At 45.0% G+C, this 25,986-nt stretch overlaps 1 protein-coding gene across 2 annotated transcripts in view; it reads right to left on the bottom strand.

The window, feature by feature from the left end:
- Window positions 1-25,986, bottom strand: part of GEMIN5 (gem nuclear organelle associated protein 5) — a 260,780-nt gene that overhangs the window by 197,972 nt on the left and 36,822 nt on the right. For both annotated transcript variants that reach the window (XM_085617620.1, XM_085617621.1), the window contains exon 3: window positions 17,795-17,949. In XM_085617620.1, the coding sequence (XP_085473746.1) occupies window positions 17,795-17,949 (155 nt within the window). The remainder of the gene's footprint in view (window positions 1-17,794; window positions 17,950-25,986) is intronic.

Here is a 25,986-nt window from a genome sequence, read left to right as displayed (position 1 = left end):
GGTTTAAAAATATTTAATTGATTCACGATGTTGATGATGAAGATAAACAGATATCTGTTAATATGATACTCACCACTTCTTATCAACAAGATCGTCAGAAAAAAAAAACTCAGGCAGGAGACTGGTTTCAAAACCACAGAACTTCAAAAAACATTTCTATTATTGAATGCAATTTGGATTTAGTGAAAAATATTGATTTAGAGCCTTTTATTCCTCCTCAATGTGATTGATAAAGTGCAAACTACAGTTTTAGCTGACTCTAGATCTCCACGCACTGTCATTACTGATGTGTATTTTGCCAAAAACTGGGTTAATATGTCTTTATTTGAACTAGATATATGGCTTTTTCAAGGTTGATGGAACAATATTGACTTGATAGGATTTTCGGTTTCTGACCTTTAGTTTAAACATAACTTGTGTCAGGGTAAAATTTACGTTCTCCTAAAAAACAACATTTATTAGGATGAAGACATCAGGGATACGGGGGAAACCTGGCAACGATACATCCATTTTATGTTTGACAATATCTCAACCTGTTGAGGTCATATTAAGTCAATTTACTGATATTTTCAACAACAAATTGGGAAAGGCAAAAGGGTTTTCCCATGAAATTAAATTAGTTAAAAATGCCATACCGGTCAATCACAAAAATGAGGAATGTACTCATGTCTATTTGTAAGGAACGCTCTTCTTTATTAGATCATTTGTGTAAGGAAAGTCTTTCAACCAAATGAATCATCACAGTGGGTATCTCCTATTGTTTTAGTTAAAAAAACAACAAGAGATAAGATTGTGCACTGATTTAAGGTCCCTCAATAAGTTGAACCCCGTAGGCTGTCATCCACTCCCAAAAATACAGGAAATATTTGCTAAAACTAGAGAAGCCAATTTATTTTTCACCACATTAGACCTCAGTGCAGCATCCCATCAGAGTGAACTAACTGATAATTGCAAACACTTCACCACATTTGTAACACCATTCAGGGCATTTTGTTATTTACGAATGCCATTTGGATTAACTTCTGCTCCATCAATATTTCAAAGTTTAATGGATTCCTTATTTGTTAGCATGGAAGGGGTAGCAGCATTTCAAGGCACCATCATCATTTTTGCTGCTACCATTGATGAAAATAATAGCATGCTTTCTAGAGTGCTATCTATTCTACAAGAAAGAGGTATGACTCTTTATATCTTGGGCATTCTATTTCTTGTAAAGGTACAAGTCCCATAGAGGTTCTTCTCAAGGCCATCAAAGAAATTCCTATACCCAAAATTGAGGGAACAATTGTCATCATTTTAGGTCTTTGTGAGGACTATTCAAGATTTGTTCCTCATTTCTATTCACATACTGTATCCATGTGGACATTATTTAAAAATAAAATACATTTATTTGGTCTGAGGAATTGATACAAGATTTAATTTTAGCTGCCCCAGCACTTACTCCTTTGTCAGAAGATGAAGTTTGCATTGTGAGACGTTTGGGGGACTAAGATTTGCAGTCTTGGCCCCTCAATTCTGGAATTCTCTGACTTTGGACATCAGATCACTGACCTACTTTCAGTTCAGGAAACCTTTAAAGACCTGGCTCCTCTGCCAGGCATATGACTAAATCACTAAAGCGGTAGTGTCCCTTGGACTCCAGTTTCATGAAACGGTCTGGTGTACGTGCGCTTTAGAAGTTCCTTTAACATAACATAGTTAGTGAAGATGCCAGTTGGATTGGCTTAGGGACTGTTCTTTCTCAAACTAAGTAAAAAAAAAAAAAAAAGAATCGTGAACCCACTATCGCCTATGCATCAAGAGCTTTGCCCGAGGCTGAAAAATATTACTCTACCATTGAAAGAGATGCTTTGGGATGCATATACGGTATTGAACACTTAAATACATACTTGTGGAGCAAACGCTTCATTATTAGAATAGATCACAAACTGCTCATGTCCTTACTGCCAAGCAATGAGATGAGTTTGGCCACTTCCAGGTTGATTCGCATTTTAGCAAAGTTACAGGAGTTCAGTTTTGAGGTTCAGTTAATTTCTGGCAAGGATAATATCAGAGCAGATTGCCTTTCTACGTTACCTTGTAAAAATCAATGAAGGAATGAAAGATTCCATAGAACATTGTACTGTACCAAATGTTTAACATTCTTGCATCTGATCATGTTCACATTTCTGAGAGCGAATGGAAAGAAGCCATGATTAACGGCACCATTCTCTTGCATGTCAAGTATCTGATTGTAAGTAAATGGCCTAGGGAAGGATCACTCACTAGTGATTTGCAAGTTTTCTGGAAAGTGAAATAATTGTCTCTGGAAGGAGATTTAGTTATTAAAGGCGATGCATTTGTTCCTCCTGATAGTGTTAGGTCTATAATTATTGGTGTGGAACATAAAGGACATATAGATGGAACAAATACTAAACAACTAGTCAGAGCTAGATTCTGGTGGCTTTATATGGACTCCATGATTACATCTACAATTAAGAATTGCTCACTCTGTAGTAATTCTGATAAATCTTTGAAGATCAGTTCCACACCTTTGCAACCCATTGCTTATCCGGAAAGACCATGAGAGCTTGTAGGTATTGATTTTTTTGGACCATTTCATCTGTTGAAGGACCACAAAAACATATAATTGTATTGTTGGGTTTTTATTCTAAACGGGAGTTAGTAGCTGTGACTAAAACTGAATGTGTGTTGGAGTTCTTGCATGAATGTTTTTGCAGGGATGGTTTCCCCAAAACTATCATCTCAGATAATGGTGTTCAATTTGTTTCATACAAAATGCTAAACTCACTTGACAAACACAACATTAAATCACAAACACACACCCCTTTATTCTCCAAATTCCAATGGTTTTGTGGAAAGAATAAATAAGATTAGTGAAGGTGAACAGGCAGCGTGTTATTGCAGAAAATGTGCCAATAATCATTTAACTCCTCATCCAACTACTAGATTTGCACCTTTTGCTTTGCTAAGAAACAGAACGTTTTCTTACATAAATCCGGCATGGTTAGCTAAATACAAGCAACAATGCATTGATAAAGATGTCCATGTGCAAGCAAAAGCTAATGTGTAGGGAAAATGAAACCAAATGAAAGAATGATATGACAAGAAATTTGGTTCTAAAGTTCATATTGGTGACTTTGTCAGAGTGAAATACCCTTGTTTCAGAGATAAGGGGGATATCTAAATGTATGCCTCCTCAAAAGGTTGTGAACAGAACCAAATCTGTAGTGAAGTTGGAGAATGGTAAGCGGTGACGTTTATCCAGGGTAGCCTTGTCTAAAAACAACTGTTTGTTGGTAATGAGGTTCCTGATGAAGAAAATTAGAATGTTTATGTTTCAGGACTGCATTGTGCCTTCTACTTTACAACCAGTTTATCATCAATTTACTGATTTTTGTTTTCTTTTCACTATTTGACTCCACAAACTCCATTGAGGAAGTCATTTTTCTGGAGTCTAAGGTTTCAGAACCACTTGAAAACAGTGGATTCAGGAGAAGTCATAGAATCACTTGGAGACCTGGATATTTGAAAGATTATCTTTAATTTGTTTTTATCCCAGTTACATTCTGTGCAAAGATATAATTTTCCAAGATTGTTTTATTTCAGTGTCAAAGAAGGAAATGTGTTGCATTTAGGGATTCCTTATATTGTTCCCAGTGTCCTGCATTGTGTGTTTATTACCGATACTGTTCCTAGTGTTTCTTGTATTGTATTGCCTGTGCCATCTGCGTTTTCCACCCCATGGGCCCCAGTGCTCACTGCCTTTCCTTGAAAACAGTAGCCTTGTTCACTTTTGTAAAGCTTCTACAGTAGATTGTTCAGCTTTGATTTTGAATGTCGGATTGGTACTGCGACTGTCTTGCTGTGAGCCCCAATAAACACCTGTTCTTGTTGCACTGCTTGTGAATTTATTTGCGGACACAGTGGATTTGTAAGTCTGCTTCCCAAATTGTAGATTTGCCATGGATCACAGGAGAAGCAGATCCCTAGTCCAGTGGCGTGCTTTTATTTATAAAGTATATTCACAAATCCACGGTAGACTCGTGGAGGTCTAGGTCTCTCTAAAATTTAACCTATTAATGCGGAGACCAGAACGGTTCTAAAACACTATTTTCTTGAAAACTACTGAAGTTATTTACACAAAACCAAGAAGTTATTTCTTCTAGTAAAGTTCTAGTTTCATGCCAAGTTCAGTGTAATTACATCCAGCCATATTTTTTGTACAGAGGAGTGAAAAATCTTATAGGAGATAAACTATGAAATGTCACTTTCGAGATCTCCACACCCCCAGCCCCCCCTTTCTTTTCCCAAACACCGCTTGACAGGTCTGCACAAAACGTGTCTTGAACCCAAAGGGGAGGACATGTTTTTTACAGGACTGTTTTACATAGATTTGTTGAAGAGCACCAAAGTTATTAACAAAACAAAAGATGCCTTTTAAATGGAAACTCTGACCTAGCTATAACTACACACTGGGTCTCACCAGTGTTTAATATAGAAAATTATAGATGGGTAATAGTTAATTACTAGGCTGTTTTTCACCAAGGGGTTCTGAGTAACATCAAATACACAACAAGACCGATGCTCAAGTTGTCTATGATGTCACTCAGAACCCTTATGCGAAACACCTACCATAATTTACTTTTTACCTATCTACAAATCTTATGTTTGTCTTATGGCTCCCAAGGGGGCGTGGCCAAGGAGCCGAGCATGGCGGACGCGTGAGCTTGGAGCTCCGCGCCGGCCCGACACATATTAGCACTTCTCTTGACGCTGGGGAGCGCCTACAAACTGTGCCCAACGGTGCCAGGAAGCTGGAGGCTTGTTTCTGTGGCTGGGCGACCCCCCCAGGCTGATGTGGCTGCTCTGAGCTCCTGACGGCTGCTGAGAGGTGTAGCAGGCAACATGGCAGCCTGAGAGCGATTAAACTTCGGTGGCGCTGGGCGTGCACACCGCTCCCGTGGTGGAGGGGGGCCCCTCTACTTGACCGAGAAGCCGCATGGGCACTGGCCGAGCCCTGTGAGATGAGCACGTCAGTTGCTATGGGGGCTGAAACTCCATATGGGCCGGTGAGTTACCAAGGCGCTACTCGATGTGGCTGAGTGGATGAAGGAGGGGTGGCGACCGTCTGGCCCGTGCATCCGGCCTGCCTGGGGAGTTTGTTGAGAGCTAGCGCGGATGATCGGGCCTATATCGGGGCTCAGAAACTAGCGTGCGGTTGCTGCCCACTTTCTTTACCCCCTTTAATGTGGCAGTGCCTGGTGTCCCTGCTGGCTGAGCCGGGGTGACGTGCATTGGAGACCCCATCTGCTCCGGAGACTGGGCGAAGGAGACCCCTGATGAGTGCGTGCAGACCGGGGGGTTCCTCTCTAGATGAGAGCCTGAGACTCGGATGGCCTTGCTGCTGACCCTTGTTTGCGGGGACTGCCTGAGGCCGCCTGAACTGTACGCTCGCCTCATGGGGCGTAGGGGTACCCTTGCCTGCACATTGTGATAGACGCTGCCCCAGGTAAGGTGGACATTGCCGGGCAAGAACAATGGCTCCCTGGATTGAGCAGTGACTGGCAGGGGGGTGTCTCATCACCTGGAGGTGATAGGGTTGGACCCAGCACATGGATACGAGACTGGGCCCAACTAGAGTCAAGGTTAGCATGTGAGTGCGGGAGCGCTCATCTTGCCAGGCCCTGCAGCGGAGCGCCTGTTTTAGCGGAAGCACTGGTGCCCCTCTGAGGGTGGTGTGCTCGAGCCCCAATATGTGGTGTGGGACCACAGCGCTGGTTGCTTGATTGAGTCTCCTCCTAGGCGCGGCCCGCCGGTTAGGGGTGAGTTGGTGCCATGGGCAAGCCCAGAGGTCGAGAGGCCGAAGCCACGCAGGACCCGGACGATAGTGCCCAGGAACAGTCGCAAACTGCTATGGAAGCTCCAATCCAGCAGCAACTGGGCAAGATATTGGAGGCTCTAGCAGACACGAAGGCCACCCTCCACCAAGACATCAGCACAGTGGCAGTGGGGCTGGGTCTTTTGCGTGAGGAACAAAAGAAGCTCTCCGAGAGGGTGAAAGGAACCGAGGCCAGCATTTCTGAGATAGCCCCAGCCCAAAAGAACTTGGAACAGCATGTAGGAGCCCTCATGGATATGGTGGGTGTCCTGGAACGGAGAGCTGAAGACGCAGAGGGACGCAACCGACCGAATAATGTCTGGATTTTGGGCCTGCCGCTGGGAATCGAGAGCAATGACATGGTGGCCTACCTGGAGCAATGGCTGCGCTCTGTGGTGGAGCCTGAGGGCTTGTCGCCCTTCTACACTCTTGAAAATGCCCACAGAGTTCGGGCCAGGCCCCCGGCGCCCGGGCGTCCTCCACAGCCGGTGGTGGCCCGTTTGCTCCATTTCCAGGACAGAGATCTTGTCTTACGGAAGGTACGTGCAGAGGGTCCCTACACAGTTGACAACAGTAAGGTTTCCCTCTTCCCAGACTATACTCTGGAGGTGCAATGGAAATGGGCCTCATTTCTGGAGGTTAAAAGGGCGCTGAGGGAGGAGGGCCGGCAGCATTCCTTGATGTTCCCGGCCTGGCAGCAGATTGTGTTAGACGGCAACACTCATTTCTGTGGGAGCCCAGGTGAGGCATGTAACTGGATCGAGGCCTACAGGACTGGGGCCTCCCAGCCTGCAGGTCCTAGAGCTGATTTGAGGAAACCGGCGGAGCTTGGGAAGCGTTTCTCGCGATGCTCCCGGAGGGGAGCTTCCAAGAAACCGACCTCTTCCCAAACCGAAAGGGAGAGGGCGGAAGCTCTGCAAGCAGTGGCGGCGCTGATGCAGGGTAGGAGCCCCATCCCTGAGACGGCAGCTCATTCCTCGAAGGACACTAGGGACGTTGACACTTGACACATCCTGCAACAGTGTGAAGATGCCGGTGGTGACGCCACACAGCTGACAACGTTATCTGAGGCAGCCCAGACTCTGTACCAGTTCGAATCTTTGGGGTGTTGCTGAGTTACTGAGGGTGGTCTCCGGTCCTGGTCTACCATGACTTGGTGGGGGTGCATACACTGGGACGCAGGCGTGGGAGGGGGGGTTCACTAAGGAGAGGGTTCCTGTGGAAATGGCAGGCATAACTAACACCATAGGTTCTGTGACGGAGCAACTACGGGGGCGGTTCCTGGAGGCCCCGGGGGCACCACAGAGAACATGCTGCCGGCTGTCGGGAGGCGGACCGAGAACCCGGAAGAGGACACGGGGTAGAAGAGGAGGAGCAAGGAGAAGCTGACATCGAGGGAGGAGAGACCGGAGAGTCAAAGGTGACAGCCACGGAGACGGGAGGAGAAGCGAACTCTTGAAGACCGAGAGAAGAAGATGCCAGCCCCCGGAGAGAGGGAAGGACAAGACCAGCCGAGAGAGAGAGAGGTCGACCTGCGGGAAGGCCCTGAGGACGAGGCAGCTGTGACCCCTTTGCAGGGTCACGGTTTCAGGCAAGTGACTTGCACTGTCGGAGGGTTACTGAGGGGTTCGGTGTTCACCCAGGTGGTGTGTCTGGTACGCTAAGGGGCTGCGATTATAGAGCACCTGACTAGGTGTCCTGTGAGGGTATAACAGGGCACGTTGGGTTAAGCAGTTTTCTTGAAGGGCACAACCGAGTGGAGTGCGAGGCGAATCGGGATTGGCAAAGAAGGTCCCACGGAAATGGAGAGAGGAGTTCATCTCTCCGTGCTTTTCCCTTTCCTCACGTGGGCGAGTCCCCCTCACTTACCCTATACCGTGTGAGGCAAAACGGATAATGAAATAAGGTACCTTTACTGCACAATAAAGGGGTGGGAGTAACAGCCCTAAATAACCAGTTAGGACACAAACAGACCTGTTATTAATAGCCTCTCCATTCTGTTTCCCGAGGGGAAGACCAGTAAGAGAGACAGACCGAAGACCCTGGCCTGGACACCAGAGAAGATGGACCAGACCACCAGCCCAACCAATCGCCCCTCCATATTGGACATACATAATAAAACTGATACCTCAGAAAGACCCCGGGCCTCCTGTGTCATTCTTGTTGCATGACAGGTTCCTCACGTGGTACATCCATGGTATGGGATCAATGGCCAAACGCCATAACGTATACTCCTACCTTTGGCGCAGGGACGTGCACATAGCTTTCCTCCAGGAGACACATCTTAATAAGGAGGAGGCTGGGAGGGTACAGAAGAGGTGGCGGGGCAGGTTTTCGCGACCACCGCCTTTTCCAGAGGGGTCTTGATTTGGGTGAAACCTGGAGTCCCCTGCACGCACGTGGCTGGATTCAGAGGGGATGTACGCCTTACTTGTGGGTAGACGGCAGGACGGGAGGTGACTGTAGGTAGTGTTTATGCTCCCAACCAGGACCAGGCCAGTTTCCTGGAGTCTTTCTCTGCCTCTGTGGCCCAATGTCTAACAGGTTCTCTCATATTGGGGGGCGACTTTAACTGTGTGACAGATGTTACCATTGATCGTTCGCATCCTCCCATGCAAGGGACCCAGCCACATCGTACTGCATCAGGTTTCGAGACTTGGATGTCCCATTGGGGCTTAGAAGACAGCACAGTGCTGTCCATGCTAAGCTGCAAAATGACAAAAGCCGTTTACCACTACTGGCACAATATTACAGATTTGAATTGGTAAAATACTAACCAAGCCAACCTGAAATGAGTAAAAGCAACCCCTGAAACAGTGTTTCGCTCTACTTAGAGCTCTTCAGAGAGGTGTAGCTTTGTCAAGACATAAGGGAGCACCCAGTATAAGTTAAAACAACACTGCGCTAGTCCTATGCTTAAAGACTTTGTTGTAAAAATGGCAAAAGACTTTGTCTCTTTCTATCTCAGCGTGGATGGCACTGTGCTAATCTATGCTTAAAGACTTTGATAGAAAAGCAGACATTTGAGGTGAGCAGATCTAGAGTGTGGCTGGTGTGGAGAGTGCTGCTTCTTTTTAATACACACACACACACACACACACACACACACACACACACACACACACACACACAGACATATACATACATGCACACACACACAGCACTGACTGCTCATGTAAAAAGCACCTTGTGCTTGTCGCTTAATATCCTCTCTCTCGCTCTCTCTCAATAGTATATTCTCCGTAGCTAACCATGCTATTAAGAAGTAAGTATACACAATGCTTTATTTTGAACAACTTGCAATTATTTGGCAAAGAGGTTATCACTTACTCAGTAAAATGAAGAGACAGTGGACTCTCTTATTTCTCAGGAGATGCTCCGACAATTATAAGTCCACTTGAATTTGCATTGCTTACATGCATGCAGACCATCACCGGGGTACTCTTTTTGATGTCAAGTGGAAGAGACCACAAGCCAATGATTCTTAATGGCTGCTATATCCGTAGCGTGCGTCATTGTTAAATATAGGTAGGGTCCGGCACTACAGGTTTTTAAAGTAATTACTGCACTTTGTATACAATAAATCAAATAGAAAGTGTGCCATTATAAAAATAAGACTTTCCCTATCATAAAAAGGCCATTCTAAATGAAAATTAACCCACATTGGCTTTTTGGACATTTAGGTGATCAAAGTCACTTTGGGAAATCTGCTGCAAACATTGAGCATAAATGGCAGGAAAACACAGGCGGATTATCGTCACTCAAATAGGCCTGCTAAGAAATAAAAGCTAATTTGACAAAAGAAAGAATGCATGCCGTACAGACATCTAGGGGAGCAAAAAACTTTACAGGGAATATTTTTCATGTTATTAAAACCAACAGTGTTTTCAGTCTAGTCTGAATGACCAATAAACTGTAACTCTAATATGTAGAGAAACAAACAACACAGCAGTTATTAGAAACCTTTGTAACAGTTCCCAATTGCTGCATTAGAGATTTAAACTACATGCAAAATACTGAATAAAAGATCTTTATCAATGCTTTGCTGGCACACTGAAAATGTGCTTGAGTTATCCCTGGCGACATATGTACTTGCCCGTTATGTGAGAAGCCCTAATTATCTTCATTATGTAGCCTGACAGGGACCTAACAGGGGTTAGGTCATATTGAGGATCGCATACTCTGCCTCACCCTAACAAAATTATTTGGATTAGGCTTTTAACAGTTTTTAAACTGCACAGTTTGCACATTTTTTTAACAGGCATTACTAGCATTTTTATAACTGTACTGTTTGAATTGGATTGGGAAAGTGCACCTACCAGCATCAGGAGGGCACGAAACTGCCACGTAGCTTCAGCGCAAAACCGGAAGTCACCGGTAGCAGCGCTGGGGGAGGAGGAACAATCTAGCTCAACCATGCCACACTACAAATATGGGGCCGCAGAGTGCCCCAATGGCACACCAAAGGCAACCCTGCCTGCGCTCGTCCGCGCCTGAACAGGCCCAGGCGCCAGAGACCCTGGTCCTTTAACGCCAAATCAAATACCACATCACACCTACTCAAGAAAAATGCTTTTGGACCTGGCAGATTCACTGAAACCCAGCATGCTTTGTGTGAAATAATCTCCTAGTGATCTGGAAGGCCTGTTCTCATGTTGCCACTTCAAATGGGGCGGTCATCAAGTAACATATGCCCAACCTACAGAGAATGATACCAACTCTAACAGCCTCCTCGTGACCTGTATTTACTTTAACTTTGGATCAATACCCAAACACTGTATTGACATCTGGGAGACCTTAAATGACCTAAACCCAGATCTAGCATTCATTACTGAAACATGGCTAGACGACAACACCCCCGATATTGCCATAGCTCTACCAACAGTCTACAAATTATTAAAACGAGATAGAAAGTGGGAAGGAGGGAGGGGGCACAGCCATGTTTTTATGAAGAGCACCTTACCTGTATTCCTGAGGCAGTTACCCAGATAGGCACGCATGAGACTCTAGCTTTCTCGGTGTCCAAAGGTGAACACAAACTATTCGGAGGGGCTGTTATTTACAACCCTACCGGCCATCATCTAGACTTCAGCACAAACTTGCTATCTCATCTTCTCCCTCTCTGCTTAAAACAGAAACACTTTGTAGCTATTGGTGACTTTTACATTCACTATGAAAACTCCAGTAACCGGGGGGCCAAGCATCTGGAAAATGATATGGCAATAATGCAACTAGTTCAGTGGATCGAAGGACCAACCCACATGGCTGGACACACACTGGATCTACTTTTCTCTAACATCGAGACCACACCAACGTCCATGATATCAAATTGTTACCTTGGACTGACCATTCCCTAATCTCCTTCTCTTTCAGCCTACCAGATAAACTATTCCAGGCAAAACCAGGGTTTCTATCAGGGAAAAGAGCTTGGAACCGAATCACCCGCGACTGGTTTACCTCACACTTCTCGCAATACAACCCTGATACGCCTTACACTAATTCCATTCAAGCAGAAGCTAAGCATCTGCAAAAAGAAATTGAAAAAGCACTTTATCAGTACGCCCCTAAACTAGACAGTACATTTAAAAATAAAGCTTGATCCGAGAAGTGGTACTCATTAGAATTAAAACTAATGAAAAGAAAGTGTAGAACCCGGGAACACAAATGGAGACTGTCAAAGGACAGCAAGGACAGACAGAGCTACCTAGCCGAGCTGAAAAGCTACCACATTGCCCTAAAAAACGCAAAGAAAAACTAAAAAAAAATCAGCGATAAAGTGACCAAAATCTATGCATCCTTTAACAATCAGCCCGAGGGAAATAATATAGACTGGGAAACTCTGACACCCCATCCTCTGGCTCAGGCCCATCTAGCCATTCTGGCCCCCGTCTCAGAAGACCAGGTAGCAGAAGCTATGATTGAGGTCAAGGCAGGATCGCCACTCGGTCCTTGTCCACACTTCATCTTCTCTCGATTGGTATCAGTTATATGATCCCATGTCACCAACATTTTTAATCAATTATTGGAGCTAGCCTTTTTCCCAACCATATGGAAGGAAACTGTGGTTTTTCCTCTACTAAAAAAAAAAAAAAAAAAAAAAACAGGCATAGAAATTTACGACCCAGCAAACTACCGACCTATCTCGCAGCTACCATATCTATCTAAGGTCTTGGAGAGATTGGTTAAAAACAACTCACCACCTTTCTTGAAACCAATAACCTCCTGGAGCCCTCCCAGACTGGTTTCAGAGCCAACAACAGCACCGAGGCCACATTACTTGCTGTATCCGTCAACATCAGATCCTTAGTGGATCAATGCAGAGCCGTAGCACTGATCATTTTGGATCCTACTGCGGCTTTTGATACCATATCCCATAACAACCTAATACGAATTCTCCACGAAAAAGGATTACATTCGAAAGTCCTCTCATGGTTCGCATCCTTCCTGAAAAACAGAACCCAAAAAATTCAAATGGGCCATGGTTCTCAAAACCAAGAAGTATCAAACATGGAGTCCCACAGGGAGCTTCTCTAAGCCCCACTCTTTTTAAAGCGTGTGTCTCATCCCTAGCAGCAATCAGTAGGAAATGGGGCTTTGACATCTGCTCATACGCCAATTGTGAGAAAGTGCCATCTTTCTTGCATGGTATGCCCCCACTTTTTGCAGAATGTACTTTGACTGAGTGTGCCCTGGACTCCTGCCAATCAGGTGCCCAGGGCCTATGTTCCTTCCCTAAACACACAAAACCCAAATTGGCAAACCCTGGCCACATGTCAGCCCCTGGTAAATGGTACCCTAGGTACCCAAAGCCTTGTGACCAGGGAAGGCCTCTAAGGGCTGCAGCACTCATTGTGCCACCCTTAGAGGCCTTGTACCCTTACACACACACACACTGCCCTTGCAGGCTGGGTGTCTGGGTGCAAGACAAAACAAAGAGTCGACATGGCACACATCCCTGTGTGCTATGCCCATTACCTACACTGCCATGGCATATATCAGCCACCCCTCTAACTGGGTGCCCTATGCCAATGGTGTGGGCACAGGAGCAGATGCCCTGTGCCCCTAAAGTACCCAGGTCCATTCCTGGGCACTGTAAGTGCAGTGCTGCCATTTAAGAATGCATGGTGCTGAGAGCTCATCAAAACACGAACTCCACAGCACCATAATGGCAACACTGAAGACTGAAAAGTTTGGTATCAAACGTCTCAGCACATTAAACTCACACTGATGCCAGTGTGGGAATTAATGTATCAAGCACCCCAGGGGGCATCTTAGAGATGCCCCCTAAAACCTAACCTACAATCCACGCCTGTTCTGAGGCTGCCTAGGCTGCCACACAGCAGACATGTTGCTGGACCCCTGGGTAGGAGAGCCCCTGCTCTCCTGGGCCTGCAACAATGCACATCCTAAGCGAGGTGCTAAATCTTCTCCCCCAGGATGGGCAGGGGGAAGCTTCAAAGGCATGCCACCTCTGTGAGCTTCCCCAGGCCACTGCAACCCCTCACTCTGGCGGGAAGCTTGTCCGGAAACCCCAAATAAGGACAGGGGATGTGCCAGCCTGCCAACCCCACCCCTCAGGTGGGGGAGGCGAGGTGAAGCACATCTCCGAGATCTCGCCATCTTGAAGATGGGAAGCCCTACCCTATCAGGACTAGGCTACTGCCCCCCTCCCACAGGAGAGAGGCAGGATAGGGGGTGTACCCACCCCAGGACAGGGATCCATTGGTCCCTGCCCTTCACCTACCTGTAACGCCCCTAAATCTAGTATTTAGGGGCACCCTGAACCTTCCTTCCCCAGATTCCAAAATCCGAAGAAGAGCTAGAAGAAAGAAGACCTGCCCTGCAGCTGCTAAGAAGAGGAAGACACAAACTGCTTAGGCCCCAGCCCTACCAGCCTGTCGACCCTTGAACCTGCTCCTGCTCCAACCCGGCATCTCTTGTGGCCAGCAACTTCACAAACCCCGGAGGACCTGGCTACCTTTTGACTCTAAGCCACCTGGGACTCCCATGAGTAGAGGCTCTACTCAAAATCTACTTCCAATCCCTGGCAGCAGCCCGGAACCGCGAACCCAGCACACTCTGCACCAGCCAAGCCGGGCCTGTGCCGGAGTGAACAAAGACCACGAGGACGACCCCACGGCGACTGTGACCCCGAGTCCGGCACCCAAGCACCTCCCTCGACACTCCTGAAGAAGCCTTCAGCCTCAGAACAAGATGCCCACCCAACCGCGATCAACAGAGGGTAAGATTTCCCGACACCAAAAGGCACCCCTGCACCCGGCGCCCCGCGGCCCCCTTTGCCCAATCCCAGGGTACCTACCTATCCTCCAACTACCCAACTTACCTCTCGAAGTGGTGGTGGCACCTGAAGAATCCTCGTCCCCGAGCTTGCAGTCTTTTTCTAAACCGGAGATTTCCCATTGAAATCAATTGAGCGCCCGAAGGCTCAAAAGCACCCTGCACTCAGCCGCCAGAGTGGCCCTGGCAGTGCAACCTCTACACCTATCCACTACCCCACTTGCCCTGAGTAAGTGACCAGGAGCCCAGCTCCCACAGCCGCGTGGCCTGCTAGTCAGCAGCCACCAACCAAGGCCCCCCCTATCCCTCATAGGATAACACTGGGCCTAACTCTCTCTGCACCCGGCCGCCCTGGTGCCGCTGGGAGTGAACCAACTGTACCCACCTGACCCTGGGGTACCCCCGAGTCTATGCCCAGAACCTCAACTCTGCCAGTCGAGTACTTACCTTTAAACCGATAACTCAATTTTCTTCATAGGGTAACATTGACTGGTGTTTCCCTGAAAAAGTGTGGACTTTTCAAAACTAAAAATATTCACCAAAAATCAGCCAAATAACGAAAACGAACATACTCATCTGCCCTTAGGTGAGCTCCCAGTGCTGGATCTTGGTGCCCAGCACTGACTCTGAAAACTACTTACAACTGTACTTACCAGTAACCCAATTTGCTTCCATAGGAAATCATTGACTGTTTTTCTGTGAAATTTCTTCTAAGTGTCAATTTCTGCAATCTTTAAATATTCTTTAAAAATCGTATAATATCTGAAAACGTAATTACTTACCTGTTTTGGATAAAGGTCCTAGTACTGAGTCTAGGCACCCAGTACTGGATTACAAAAGTAACAAGAACATACTATACCTGTAACTTGAATTTTCTGCCATAGGGAATCATTGACTGTTTTCTATGAAATATTTTCTAAGTGTCAACTTTTAAAATAGCAAAATATTGTCTAAAAATCATCACAGTAATTAAGTCGACTTTCATCACTTGATTCCAAGAACTGACCCAGGACTGAATCTAGGATCCAGTCCTGGAATTCCAAAAGTAATCCTAAAAGTAATCTGTGGCAAATAACATGAAACTTCCATTGAACTCAATGCATTATTGTGTTTAAAATAGTGTTGCCTATTGCAACCACTTGTTACTGTTTACAAAAGTCAATTGCATATTGCAAAAGTATTTATTTAAAGCATCTCATTCAGAGAAAGTATATTTTAATTCCAATTGTTGGTTCTAAAATAAAACAAGCATATATTTTTTATATATAAACCATTGGCCTAGAGTTCAGTTATTGAGTGTGTGAGACCATTTGCTGGCTGAGTGTGTGCAACAAATGCTTTGCACTGTCCTCTGATACTGCATTACTGCTCGACCAAGCTACCACTTTAGAGAGTAAGGTTATATCTAACTTTAGCCTCTGCCAAACCTCTGGGGACTGTGGACTCTGTACACCCTGTACCTATTTGGGAACAGTATATACAGAGCCACTTTCTCACATTGCCAATGACACACAATTATTGATCCCTCTTGATGACAAATGTGCTGACACTGATACTAAAAGCAACCTAATGAATTGCCTCACCGAAATCGCAACTTGAATGACAGATCACTGTCTAAAGCTAAATGCTGGAAAATCAGAGATTTTGCTCTTCGGGGGTGCGGACTCCATCTGGGACAGCAGTTGGTGGCCCCAAGCGCTGGGAACCGCCCCAAACCCAAGTGAGTTGCTAAAAATTTGGGCATTCTATTCGACAATGCTCTAGCCATGCAGGACCAAGTGCGTACGTTATGCGTTATGCGGAAAAAGATTTGCCACACTGAAACTATTCTGCAGGCTTTTCCCTTGGATTCCGCTGAACTGCAGAAAAACGGTCACTCAAGCCCTTTTTCTGAGCAGACTAGACTACGGGAATGCACTTTATGTGGGCATGCCTGAGTACCTCTTTTCTCGCCTGCAGGTAGTCCAAAAAGCAGCTGTCAGACTGATCTGTAATAAAAGCAGATACTGCTCAGCGTCTGACATCCTGAAGGAGCTACACTGGCTGTCAGTGCGCCAAAGAGCCAAATTCAAGCCCCTCTGCCATGCTCACAGAACTTTGCATAAGAATGGCCCACACATTTTGCAAGACAAAATGGCATTCCATGTTCCGTCACGTAACCGGAGGTCACGCCATCAGGCCCTAGCAAAGGTTAAACGCACCACCAGAGTTAGGATGGGAGACCGCTCCTTTTCTAAACTGGCTGCTGTTCAATGGAATGACCGTCCACTTGACTTACGATTGACAGACAAATATCTGCTTTTTAGAAAGAAGCTTAAAACCTTCTTATTTTCCAGATACTAAGTCAATTAGTCAATATTTAAGAATACCCCATGCTGCAACCAAATACCCTTTTCTTTACACCGCATTGTATGCTCTCCTAGCGCCGTGATGTCCTTTGGGATGAATGTTGCACTCTACAAATACCAATTGCCTGGCATCAATGATCAACACATGTAAAAGATTGATATAGATATATATACACACGCATACACACATACATACATATATATATATGCAAAAAAAGAGAGCACGAACTCTGGGTAGTCCCCAAGATGCGGTGGAGAGAGGCTCCCATATAGCGCACCCTTCAACACCAGCTACACTCAGAATTAGCCCGCCTCAAATCTCTGCTTTTCTCTTAAAGTTTTTAAGCATAGGATAAGCACATTACCATCCATGCTGGGATAAAAAGGGGAAAAGTATTTTACCTTTTCTACAGGAAAATCTTTAAGCATAGAATTAGCACATTGCCAGCCACACCAAGCTGGAAAATAACAAAAGCCTTTTACCACTCGAGGGACAGTATTACAGCTTTGGATTGGTAAAAAAACATCCAAGCCAACCTAGAATGAATAAAAGCAACCCTCGACACGTGTTTCGCTATCATTATAGCTGTTCAGATAGATTTCACTTTGTCCAGTCACAAGTGAGCAACTCGTACAAGTCAAAACAATAGCCTTTCAGGGATAGAGAGCAGCATAAACTATGCAAATAATTATAATGATAGCGAAACACGTCAGGGGCTGCTTTTATTCATTCCAGGTTGGCATTGATGGTATTTTACTAAGTCAAAGCTGTAATACTGTGTTGAGAATGTGTAATGTTTGTTGCAACTGCCCTCACTGGAAATATCAACTTACTTAAAGTGTAAAACCATTAAAAAAAAAATTAAAAAGAAAAATACATTATAGAAATTGCAGGTGACCCATGATATACCACCACAAATGGGATGCTACTCATATTAAAATCTTAACCACCCCTGCCCCCGCCAACAATAGAGATAAATGTTAGTGGGGGACACGTCATGATCAAGTGCCTTTGTCATACTGAGGCTAGGTAGGGCCTCACAGCGTAAAGGAACTCTGGTCCAAATTAATAAAGTATACACGAAATAAAGAGCTATCAAATGAAATACACATTAGGAGGAAGTTGGTTTGGCACAATCCATTTGCTTATAATCGTGTTTCGAACAATTTGAGAGAACTAGAACAATATACTAGTGACATGCACCAATCATAGATCGCAGAAACTGACACAGAAAAATCACACTTAATAAAACACTTGTCCACATACCTGGTGCTGGCTGTGCTCTGCAAGGACACTCTTGGTCACCGTGTCCCAGATTTTAATGCTCCTATCATCAGAGCTGCTGGCGCACAGATGGGTCTGGCCAGGGTAGTGGCAGAAGGTGAAACCAGACACCCTGTCAGTGTGGCCGACCAACTCTCCTGAAATTATGAACAAAATGGAGTGAGTTTCTAAAATTGGCAAACTGCCAGTCTGTACATGGTGCCGACTAAAGGTAGATGATCAGTCAGGCGAAGTGCCAAATCTAATGTTCGAATGCATGTACCCTACATCAGGACACCCAGTACCTCAGTTAGGATCAAGCACTCTGTAGTGATCTGGAGCTCATTTACGATGTCAGTTTGGAAGAACACTGCATCAGTTTCTGCTTCAGACAAGGAGCAGAATCATTTACTTTCATAAACGTCTGCTCATGTGTGGGTCTGCTGAGCCAGAATTTCAGCAGGTTGTAAAATTATCTTTCAAAGTCTGCTGCCTATATTCTCAAGGAAAGGACAATAGTGCATTAATAACTAAGAAAAGTTACTTCCCAGTAACACCAGTCAGTCATCATGTGGATTTTTATTGAGTCCACAAACCCTGAATATCTCAGTCCACATGCGGAATCTTGGAATTTTTTATTTATTTATAGATTTAGACAATGGAGAGCAATAAAATATACAAAACTATGCCTATGGAAAGTCAACATTTTCTTTCTATATTTTATGTTTAATACAAAAACATACATAACATTCAAATTTGTATCACAAAATATGGAATGAGGTTATATATATATATATATATATATATATATATATATATATATATATATATATATATATAGCACATTTTGCTCCTAAATACTTTTTTCATGTATCGATCGAAAGACTCAAGGGCCCTTTCTCTACTTCCCCAAAATTCTGTTATGACCAGATGTTGTGCTGGATGAAACCAGAAGAATGGTGTGGATATAGCATGAAGAGTCTTGACCCGGTAAGGCTTCTTGGTGAGGGAACAGGACATCTAATGCCTCTCTGTTTGCGTGAATCTAGAGAAGGTTACCGAGTCAGGAAATAAAAGGCTGTGTGTTTTAAACAGGCACATCCAAATTCCAGGTGCCAAGTTCCGTCTCGAAGTAGAAGAATTTGGGAGATCTCCCCTGTCAGACTCTTCAGACTGCTTGGAGATAGCAGAAGGAATTCAGGTTGCCTTGTAATTAACAAGGACATTCGAAAACTGTGAAGAGGAACTGGGAGCTACTTGAACATTATACACTTTTTGATGTTGGGACATGCTTAAGACACTAAAAGATGAACTTTATGGTTGAATAATTTTGTGAACACCGTTTGTGTTTCTTCTGGAAAGAAAGTCTGAAACATTCAGGCCGGTGTAATTGAGCTTGTATGAATTCTTTGAATGTGGTCTGGTCATGGTACATTTACATTTTGAATCAATGTGGTCTGGTCATGGTACATTTACATTTCGAATCAACAAGTTATGTATTAAGAATTAGGTAAGGATGGCTTAACAAGAAGTCTTATTTTCTATGAAAACTATTTGGCATAGAATAGCTGTAGTTGTTTTTATCCTTGAAGCTGCTTAAGTGGAAACTGAAGGTCAGTCGAGTCTTATGAAGCCTAGTGAATAAGGTAAAGGAAGTAATAGTTTATCACAGAAGCAAAAGAGAAGGGAATAGTTACATCGAGAAGGCATCAACTCACATTTGTTTCTTGAATATAGACGGAAGTCCACTGAGCCAGATCATCAGATGTTTTCTCCATGTCAATTCCAATTCCCCCGTTCCTCTTGAAAAACAGGAGTAGTTATTCAGTGGCCAGTAGTCCTCTGAAAGTGCCAAGTTGAGTGATGTGAGACCAGTCAGTATACACGGCCCTCGGGGGAATTTCCTGGTGACCTAGTAATCAGGAGGCTCTTGTATAGCAAGATAGTGTCTATCCTTCGATAGCTTTTTTGTATTTCAGGGCTGAATGAGTATTCCACCTTGAGTGGTTGTCTGTGTCACCAAGCATCAATAAGCGGATATAATAGGGCCAGCCTTCCAACCTGCTGACTGTTCACTGGTACCAGGAAAAGCTCACACATAACTAAGTTCGGCCCAATCAGGCACTCATTAACCCCTTGTGTGCCCCGCCCTTTCCACGCCCTGTGCCGGGCGTTTCATTAGCGGGCGGGGCTCATGACGAGATAGTCTCGTCATGGGCACAGCGCAACCGCGGCCCATGACGAGACCATCTCGTCATGGGCACTCAAGGGGTTAATGGCATGTACAGCCATGTGGAGGAACCAATTCTGGCCCCATTTAGGGCATGTAACGCTAGCACTGTGAGGGGTGACTACCTAAATGTAAATTACTAACCAACATCAATCTCACCGCCAAGTGCTTTGGTGGAGCATTGAACCCTCAACCATGGGCAACAAATATGAAAGGAAATGTTACTTACCATGTAAGCATCTGTTTGTGGCATGTAGTGCTGGTAATACTCAAGATTGGCATCTTCGTCCAATGGACTTCAGAAACCTGCGGTTCTTCCATCTCAGATTGCGAGCTTGGCACTGGGATGAAGTGGGCGCCCTGCTTGGCCGAGTGTTCTGGTTGTTATCCTTCCTTCATGTTGCCGTCCCTGAAGAGTTCGTAAGTACAGTCCCCTTGTTGCTGATCCATGCTACGTCGAGCAACACACGATTCTCTTCCGTACCTCGGAGCCTTTTTTGAGGGGAAGGCGAGGCAGGTTACGCAGGAAGCTTTGTTGTGCTCAGGGAACAGAGAGAGGTTGAAAACTTGATGGAGGTCCGTCCATGGGTACTTAGCTAGCTCTACACTGTGGGCAGTAATGGAAAGGGGTCCTTTCCATTTTGATGATCGTATTCTTGAGTATCAAAGATGGAGGCTGAAGGTCCTGAAGGGCACAGACCCCAAAGGGCCGTTGAGAACAGCCCGGTCCACCTATGCCAACAGAGGTCGCGGTCACACTGAAGATTCTGCAGATAATGGTATCTCTTTCCCTACAGGTACAGAAGGCTCGAAGGCAACCGAGACGAACACTGAGAGGCGTCAACCCAGAGCTCCGTTCAAGCACAGCCAACCCCAACAGTGAAAAAAAAAAAAACAATCTAGCAATGGAGTGGATGCCCATGCACATTAACAGTAATAGGTGGAGTCGCTATGCATCATGATTCGAAGTCTTCTTCGAAGAAAAACAAGTTGCGTACATCTGAGCACAACGCTATATGACAGGAGTTTGCAAAGCATGTTTATCTATAGCTACACATGCCACAAATATGATTTTTTGTTTAGTAGGCTAAAAGGCTCCCTGGGATGGGCATCAGTCAACCTCTTCATTAAATCCATTTTTCTTCCACTATACCATTCACAGGAATTTTATGTAAAAGGCAACATACCTCTCTCAACTGCCCCTCACCTTTTAACCCACCTCTTAACAGCCCAGTCACAACCCAAGATAATAAAAAAACAAACACATGGTTAGCTGCATTATAACCATGCCCACTACTAAAACCATTCAAGTGTCCACTCCTCCGCTAAGGCGGAGGAGCGTCGCCCCACTGCTGCAAAGCAGTGAAAGAAAGAACAAATAAAATTATAACTCGAGATTATTATCACAGTATTTGTTCCCGCTGTGCAGCTTTGTGGGGCGGGCTGCTCTACTCTCAGAGCAGGGGAGGAGGAGTTTACCCACTCCAAGTGCGCAATGACTGTTTGGCCGGCCCTCTCAGGCCCATCAAACAGTAATGCGCACTTCATATGTTCTCCATGCAGGCTGCTTTACAGCCTGCATGGAGAACATGCTGAGGCTCCCATTCCTTGGCGGAGCGCCGATCCACGGCGCTCAGACCAACCACAACACTTCATTGCAACATTGTGAATGGCTTAGGGGAGGGAGCCTGGCTGCTTCCTGTTCCGGCCCCAGGGAGACCGAGGCAACGTGGATGGTACTTTTTTTCAGTTTTTTTGTTTTCACATCCCGGCCTGGCCCGCCACCCGATACGCTACTGAACATTACCTCTGTTGCACTTACACTCTCTCCTAAAAACACCTGCACTCTCTCCTACCACAATAGGAAACAATGAGAGACGGATCAATTTTGCACCCCTTCCTCTTCTCTGCTTCTGCCACAGACTACTTGACTGGTTTATCTGTCCACAGCAACTCACTCACCAGTGTGGTACCCAATTAGATCCCCTTCATAAAAATCAAATGGACTCTTTGTGTACCTGCCTCTATTCCAATTTAGAGGATCATCGGTCCACCTCCTCTTCACTAACTTGTAGGTGCATGATGGTCCTTCTTCTGTCAGAATATCTCCTCCTCGTCCAAGCTCTTGTTATTTATTACTTAAACGTGATAACTTCTGCCACCAGGTCACTTTTCCAAGCTGGTAGTTCGAGAGGTCAGCTTTTGTTTCTGCAAAGCCTTCTTTATCAAGGTGCAGAATATCACATACCTCTTCCAGTGACTTGCTCTTCCATGTAAAAAGGAGACAGAATGAGTGGCCCCATATTTTAATGACACATTACTCAGAAACTCCCTTACAGGTTCTGGGTTTTCTTCAGTATTATGACCAGGGAAAAGCCATGAAAGATCTACACTTGTGACCCATTGTACCCCACCATTGCTGGGTTCAAAATAATGCTTTTGTAGCATTCCTCATGATGTTTTCCGAGGATTAAAATAGGAAGGATATTGCTCTTAGGGTTCATTATGCCCAGTCAGTGTACATGTTTGATCCGGATGGGCTGGTTTCCTGTTTGTTTTAATATGGCCTGCATATACCTCAATGTCTTTCCACATGGGCCCTTTCAGGAATCCTCTCATGTGGATGTTTTCCTTCTAGACCCCTTTTCCTGTAGGATTACTCTGATGCTTCTCAAGGAAAAGGATTCAGGCTGTTAGTTTCAGAGCTCAATCATCCAGTGTTATCTAGATATTGTCGCTGATCTCCCAGGTCAAGGATGTCAAGTCTCCAGAGGTTCACTCCTGACAATCATTTGATCTGAAGCAATCTCTGCTGGACTCACACACCAGACAGCCATGGATCGATTAATTAGCTTTCCCTCAGAGTACTGTGCTATATAGCTACTGGATGGGTCCCTTACACGTATGCTTAAAACAGACTTTGGGTGCCCATCTGCCAATAAAGTATTTGTTGGAGAAGACTTTGTTGCTCCCTGCTGGGCTTTTTCAGGCATGCCAGACTGTACGTTCTTATCCCGCAGTCTTTTTCCCTGCAGGGAATCACAATGCGGTCGTTAATACGACCGCGTTGTGATTCCGCATACCATTAATCCGCAAGTCTTGCGGAGGGGGGGCGCTGGATGTTAGAATAGCATAATTTACTATTCCAACTCCAGTCTGTGCGGACAATAAGGAAGGTGTTGGATTTTAAATTCAACACCCCCCACCTCCCTCCGCAAGTCGTTGTTCTGACTTGCGGAGTAATGGTATGCAGAAACACAACGTGGTCGTTGTAACGACCGCGTTGTGATTCCCTGCGGGGAAAAAGATTTGTGGTAAACGTTGTTTACCGGCCTGCCAGACTGTGCTTCACTGTGGTACGTCAATGTAGTTGAAAAAACAATATTTTCAGACCTCCTCTCCTTCTCCGGCCAAAAAGAGAAAAAAAAAAATACAGGCAATTACTGCTTGAAAAGCTTTATTCTGGTGCAGACCACATACTCCCCTTGGGAGTCAATTAATCTCCTCCCTGCTCAACCGAGAAGGAGTTTGAGCATTCGTTATTTTGTGGACTTTCAGGTGTCCCCTTTATGGCCTTGTGTTTGCTTGCCTCTTTATCTAGGAGGTGTAGTTTTCTACTTGCAGCCATACAAATGCACAGCTCTTTGATGTAGTTGGCAGTTATGTGTGTGGACCTCAGTAACTTGCGTTTGGATAAATAACTAAATGAGGGTCCCAGATCATCAAAATGCAAGGTAACAAAACTCTCTCCAACAGTGTTAACCATTGGCATTGTGTCCTCTAGTGAAGAGCCTTCGGGTGATATAGGTCTTTTGGAGGCAAGCCTTGTGGAGCTCTCTTCTATTTGCATTGCCATTTAATGGTATTGTGTGATGACTAACACCTACATCCTCACATGGTGCCCACTACTGTTCACAGTCCAGGTAACTGGCACAATGACATTGTAGCCCACTCGCTTGTTCAACTGGATAGATTGTGCCAAGGTTTTCTGACAATGCAGGTGCACACCACATTCTGGTCTTAAAATGCAGCCTCTCATCCTCAAAAGTTCTCCCCTTGGTACCATGGACTCCTCGAGTACCCTTCTACATGTCAAGGTCCTATATAGGAAGTCAAGAGTCAAATTCATGAGAGGTAGAAAAAATATTGGGGGGAAAAAATAGTAGGGGCTGTTTTGAGCTATCAGAGGAGGCCAGAAGGACTTGGGTGGTAGCACAGCTTCTCCATGATCCTATTATCACCTAACCCCAAAAGCGTTTGTTAAAAAACCTAAACTGCTGCTTACCCTCAACCAGCAATGGTTAACACTTTACCGTTTAGAGACATCATGTTTATGAAAAACACTATTACCACCACATAACATAATCCAAATGTGACAAAACACTGTGAGGATATGTGGAACAGCAGGTGTCCCCAGCCGGTAAGTTTCAAAAGTATTGCTATGATCTGGGATCCTACTCATAAAGCCTGGAAAGGAAAACTGGAAGGTTGTCACTGTGCTACAAGCAAGTGGCATAACACGGGCCCGCGCGGTACGGGGGGGGAGCTCCAGGGGGCCCCCTCGGCACAATACTCTGACTGTAGACCTCCTGATCAAGTTCAGAGGCGGGCCCTCAACATACCTTGCAAGGTGGCCCCCTCAAGTTTCGTTATGCCAGTGCTGCAAGCTGGAACTGTGGTGGGCCATAAGAGTTTTTCCTTTCACGCATAATGCACGTCTATGAAAACAATTAACATTCTTTTATTTATTTTTTTAAGAGGGAAGACATTTAAAGTGGCTTAGGCTGCAAAACTGCTTTCAGCATTTAACCAAGTTTTCAATGTTTTAATTTATATTTATTCTATCCATTTTTTAATAAGTGGTCTTATATTCCACTATTAAACAGCACACGTTCACCAATTCATTTCTTCTAACTCTGTTATTGCTGTTTTGCACACAGGAGACTTCTACGTGATTTTGTCATTAGACAAGAAAACAATAATAGTAAATAGTAAGACAATGTTACATTTACATACACATTGTCTTTAATGTAATCAGAGATATATTTTCTGTCAGTTATAAACATGCTCTGGGATGTCGCATGTTGGGCAATACAATTCAGTTTTTATGAATGATAATGAAGATTCTATGACAGAGAATATATATTATTTCAACCAGCAACAGACAATAGGAGGCAGATATTTGAAGCAATTCTTTTCATAAAGTTGTTTTTGATCATTAATAAAAAAATAATGAATCCTTCAGCATCACCTCCACTCAAAATGAAGGCGCATATGAAAACCAGAGATGAAGTCTAAGGATCCCATAAAATATGTCTGGTGTCAGTACATGACTAACACTTTCAAGAGAAAGTCAAGGACAACACTAATCTCCGCACTGTCACTGTACGACAGCCAAACATCAAACGCCGGCAAAGTATAAGGAAATGCCTCTTTTTTCATGGTCGCCCCGCATTTTTGGACTGATGCTGCTGGTTTTTCCATTTTGAGAGTCCACTAAGGCCTGCTAACCAGACCTCAGTGCCTGCTCCCTTACCCTTCAAGAGGTTTGTCGAACTGCTCAAACCCAAAATGCTAAATTAACTTGCCTACATGTCCCTAGCAAATGGTACCCAGGGCATGCAAGTTAGGGGGTTACCACCCCCGGGGGCCGCAGCACTGGTTGAGCCACCCTGGGTGTGACACGAGTAAAACGAGATGCCCAGCCCAACATTTGCAGGCTGGAAGAGCATTTTAAAACTGCTAGCCCGACTTTGCCATCTGGTATACATGCAAGTCATTCCTATGACATGCCTATCGAGTCCTAAAGCAGGGTGCAACATATCTCACTGGCAGAACATGTATTTTACATGTTCTGATACTAAAAATGTGAAAAGTTGTTTTTACTCTGAAAAGGCTTTGTCGCCCAATTGACAAGTAGAGAGTCACACGCGGACCCCTCAGCCATGCTAACTCTGGAACGGTG

Source organism: Triturus cristatus, chromosome 7, assembly GCF_964204655.1.
Source record: "Triturus cristatus chromosome 7, aTriCri1.1, whole genome shotgun sequence".
In the NCBI taxonomy this organism is placed as follows: domain Eukaryota; kingdom Metazoa; phylum Chordata; class Amphibia; order Caudata; family Salamandridae; genus Triturus; species Triturus cristatus.
This window is presented reverse-complemented; position numbering and strand designations above follow the sequence as displayed.